The 4,384-nt window shown below is 34.8% G+C and overlaps 1 protein-coding gene across 1 annotated transcript; it reads left to right on the forward strand.

Moving 5' to 3' along the window:
• The first annotated feature begins 777 nt into the window (after window positions 1-777).
• LOC126583541 (RNA exonuclease 4) lies at window positions 778-3,427 on the forward strand. The gene is made up of 7 exons (XM_050247953.1): window positions 778-919; window positions 1,070-1,221; window positions 1,430-1,560; window positions 1,656-1,870; window positions 2,313-2,519; window positions 2,762-2,842; window positions 2,940-3,427. Exons 1-7 carry the CDS (start codon window positions 885-887, stop codon window positions 3,172-3,174), a joined length of 1,056 nt encoding a protein of 351 aa, XP_050103910.1. The 5' UTR covers window positions 778-884; the 3' UTR covers window positions 3,175-3,427.
• Window positions 3,428-4,384: the final 957 nt, after the last annotated feature.

Below are 4,384 nucleotides of genomic sequence, written 5' to 3' on the forward strand. Positions count from 1 at the left end.
CTACTATGCGATGGTCCCACATGAGAATCCGTGTTGAGTAATTCAATAATCCCATATCAAAATTGGTGTAGTTAGTATAGTGGGCATCTAACCTGTCTTTCTTAATCTTGATGTGAAGTTTTAAAATATAGTTCCACCATTCGAGTTGAATGGTGGGCCCTGAGCTTTTGGATCACTATGAATGTTCTCAATTATGAATAACTTTTTGTGTACTTAAAATATAATCACATGATATTATTATTCCACTCAAATGATAGCACGTACGTGAATTTATTTTTATTAATATACTCTAGTAGTAGGACATATATATATTATAACACATAATAGTAAACCACATCTCTTTTTTTTTTCTCTACTCATGAAAATCTATCGTCAGTAAGGATGGTAAAATTTTTTAGTAGGAGTACGTATACAAAAAACAAAAACCACAGTATTGCAAAGGATAATACATAGGTACTCACAAATGAATACTTGCCTTTTTATTTTTTTCTAATGATATTTTAACACATATTTTGTTGTTTTAAAAAATAGTGGACATGTTATTTTTTCTTGGGATTTAAAAAATAAGAAACATATGACATTTTTTTATCGGATCAAATCAGAGAATGAGCATATAAAGTACTTAGGACTTAAAATTTAGGATACTAGTGAGTACCTAAATATTATCCTTTTGCAAAACTTATATGTTAAGCATATTTGTTACTTTATTTCTTCAAGGAATCATATATCAATCTCCACTCGGAACCTAATCTCTTTCTCCTATACCATACCGCATACCAGTACTGCTATAAATACCTCCCAGACCCTCCATCTTTCTCTTCAAGTCTAGCTTCTTCTTTAGTTCCTTCATTTTCGGAAATAGCATTACAACTTCAGCAACCACCATGGAGTCTAGAGTCGAATCATCAGAAACTCTGAGGTTATCTCTCTCTCTCTCAACACACACGTAAATATCAGTGCATGCACATTTCTTTCAGCTTAATTAAGTTGAAATTAATTTTTCGATGAATCATGGATGATTAGTATGTAAACTAATGATGACAATATTATATATGTGACGATTAATCAGGAACAAGTGTGCAGCATGCTATCGACAGTTCAATCGGATCGAGCACTTAGTGGAGCACATGAGAACCTCATACCACTCATCTCATGAACCCATGTGTGGAATTTGTAAGAAGCATTGCAGATCTTTTGAATCTCTCAGAGAACATCTTATAGGTAACTAAAACAATTTATGCAGAACTGAGCTTATAGCCAAGTAAACTATTACTGTGGTTTCCTCTTTCTGCATCCAAGTTCAAATCCTTCTCTCCGCTTAGATTAATTTAGAGTAAACTATATCACTTATATAAAAAACAGTTATCAATTACATAAACTAATATCCCAAATTTCTTTTGCAAATCATAGTTCTATTTTCTTTTTCCAGGGCCACTGCCAAAACAAGAGTGCAGAAACATATTCATCACTAGAGGATGCAAAATCTGCTTAGCCATCCTCGAAAGCCCGTATGCTCTTAGGGTTCACCAGGACAGATGCCAACTCTCTGGTGGAAATGCTGTATTAATCCTCACACACTAGCTTATTAATCATGAACTTTTTGCCGAAACCCTATTTGTTATAAATTAAAATTCATTCCATATTGTATATTTCAGGGATTACTTGGTCGCTTTGCTAATCTGGGCATTCGTGACAATACTGAAGGTGGTAGCACAAGAGGCACTCAAGTTGTTGCACTGGCTTGCAAAATGGTTGGTGGAGGCAGCGATGGCTCCCTGGATCTCTGCGCAAAGGTCTGCCTCACTGATGAATATGACAACATCATCTTCCAGTCTTATGTCAAGCCACTGCTTCCAGTCACAAACTATAGGTATATATGCATTTATATAGAGATTTATACTAACTAGTATGTACGTAAGTAGCGAATATATATAAGAAAGTGGTTTCCGTGGTCTACTCTTTATTCCTGACCGTCAGATGGAACAAAACAAAAGGCAAAGATAGGGTGGAAATCGGACAAAGATTGTCTGCCCTCTCACTTCCGATGCCCTCTTGTTTTGTATGGTCACGGTTAAGCCACGTTAACATTTTATATTGTTTTTTTATAGAGATAATAAGACAAAAATGAATAGTAATATAAAATGTTGATGTGGCTTAACCGTGACCACATAAACAGGAGGGCACGGGAGGGCACCGGAAGTCGGAGGGCAGACAATCCTTGTCCGTCGAAATCATACTTTCTCAGTAAAGATGTCATTTTTTATGATTTAGCGATTTGACCGACCATTTTGTTGTATACTTGTATAATACAGGTATGAAACAACTGGTATTCGTCCTGAATACTTGAGGGATGCAATGCCTTTGAGGCAAGTGCAAAAGAAGATTCAAGATTTCCTCTGCAATGGGGAACCGATGTGGAAGATTCGACCCCGAGGTGGAAAAGCTAGGATTCTTGTGGGCCACGGTTTAGATCATGACCTTGACTCCTTGCAGTTTGAATACCCACAAGTAATGATTAGGTAATTCAACTTATTTTTCTTTCATCCAAACAAAAAACCTATTTATCATTTTATGTACAGAGAAAATTGTTATTGACAATTAAAAAGTCTTAAAATAAATAAGATCACATATTGAGTTGCACACCTATTAATTGGCAGCAAATCATTTGTGTATGTACACACACACACGCGCACACACACACAACCTTCCATTCCGAATTTCAATTATAATTTTAGTTCTAAATGTGACTGACTGTGTATAGGGATACTGCAAAATACCCTCCATTGATGAAAACAAGCAAGCTCAGCAACTCACTCAAGTATCTCACACAAGCATATCTTGGGCAAGTACCCAACCCTACTATTAATTCCCTATATATAGATCAATTCTAGCTACAAATAAGTTATTACTAATGCAATTTTCACATATAATCTATATAGGTATGAAATTCAAACAGGCATTCAAGATCCTTATGAGGATTGTGTTGCAACAATGAAGCTCTACATGAGAATGAGATCCCAAGTTCACAAAGTAGAGGCATACCCACTCGCTTCTGACCCGCAAAACCGGAATAACTTCGCGGCGTGGCGCCAAAATGAGCTTGAGAGGATGAGCCCAGATCAAATGCTGGAAATCTCAAGGTCTGATTACTACTGCTGGTGCCTGGACTCTTAGGCTAAAAGTGAAAGGAGGCACATCTACAGAATAATTAAGGAGATAACTAGATGAGCAATACTATCTAGTTACATTTAATAATTAGTCATAAATAACTTTGAGAGTAATGGAATACATGATCAAGTATGCATGTATTTATGAATAATGCTAAATTTTATCGAAGAATATATGTAAACCAAATTCTTGGGCTACTCTGTGGTGCTTGATACCATATTTATATGTAATGTAGAAAAGGATTTTTCATAATATCAAATATGCAGTAGTACAATATTTACAAGTATTACAAAGGTAAAAGCCCTATACTAATTTCATAGTAAATTACAGATAACTATTATAAAGGAAAGGTGTGATAAAAACTCATTGAATTGGTGATAAATGTTGTAACTCCCTAACACTCACTGCCGGAGCCAGGTTAAGGGCTGACCCAGGCTGTAGCTCAGGTGTAGCCCATCAAATATCTAGTCATTAATCTGAATTCTCTATGTTTAACTATATAAAATTATATAATACAATTTACAAAACATCTCTTTTTCTTACATCATTTTTCTCATCGCTTCTTGTACATGTACAAGTTTGGATTTGTTTAATTTTAACACATATTTGTTTAATTACAATTTTTTTGGCTCACCTTGTGAATTTTTTTTAAGTTAGTTGATATTATGAAAAATATGGTATCAAGTTTCTTTATTTATAAAGATTTAAATTTTTAAGCTTGTCCACCCTATAAAAAAATTCCTAACTCTGCCATTGCTAACAATCCCCCCCAAACTTGACGTGTGTAAAGAGACAAGTTCGGAAATGAGACAATGAAACCGCAAGGTAAGACTTCGGTAAAGACATCCGCAAGTTGTTGTGGAGAAGGAATAAATTGAACTCGATGACTATTGCAACTTGTTCTCGAACAAAATGATAGTCTATTCCAATATGTATGATTCGAAAATGAAAAATGGGATTGGCTGCCATGTAAGTGGTGGAAAGATTGTCACAATTACAAATAAATGGAGGATTTAAAACAAGCAATATTCTATACTAAAGAAAAAAAAAATTGAGGATTTGAACTCTGAACGCAGTAGATTGAAGAGGAAAATTGTTATCACCATGTTCCACCTTGCAACATTAACCTTCTTAAAACCTAGCTATACATTTATGATGATTTAGAGATGCTATATTGTTGATCCCTTTATTTATTATTGATTTTCTATTCTCTAGC

The sequence above is a fragment of the Malus sylvestris genome, chromosome 9 (assembly GCF_916048215.2).
Source record: "Malus sylvestris chromosome 9, drMalSylv7.2, whole genome shotgun sequence".
Lineage (NCBI taxonomy): Eukaryota > Viridiplantae > Streptophyta > Magnoliopsida > Rosales > Rosaceae > Malus > Malus sylvestris.

What these genes read in the sequence shown, in the direction of transcription:
- LOC126583541 (XM_050247953.1), top strand. Translation starts at nt 885, where the DNA reads ATGGAGTCTAGAGTCGAATCATCAGAAACTCTGAG. An exon ending in GAATCATCAGAAACTCTGAG is followed by an intron (nt 920 to 1,069) that starts GTTATCTCTCTC and finishes ACGATTAATCAG; the next exon opens with GAACAAGTGTGCAGCATGCT. An exon ending in CTCACACAAGCATATCTTGG is followed by an intron (nt 2,843 to 2,939) that starts GCAAGTACCCAA and finishes TAATCTATATAG; the next exon opens with GTATGAAATTCAAACAGGCA.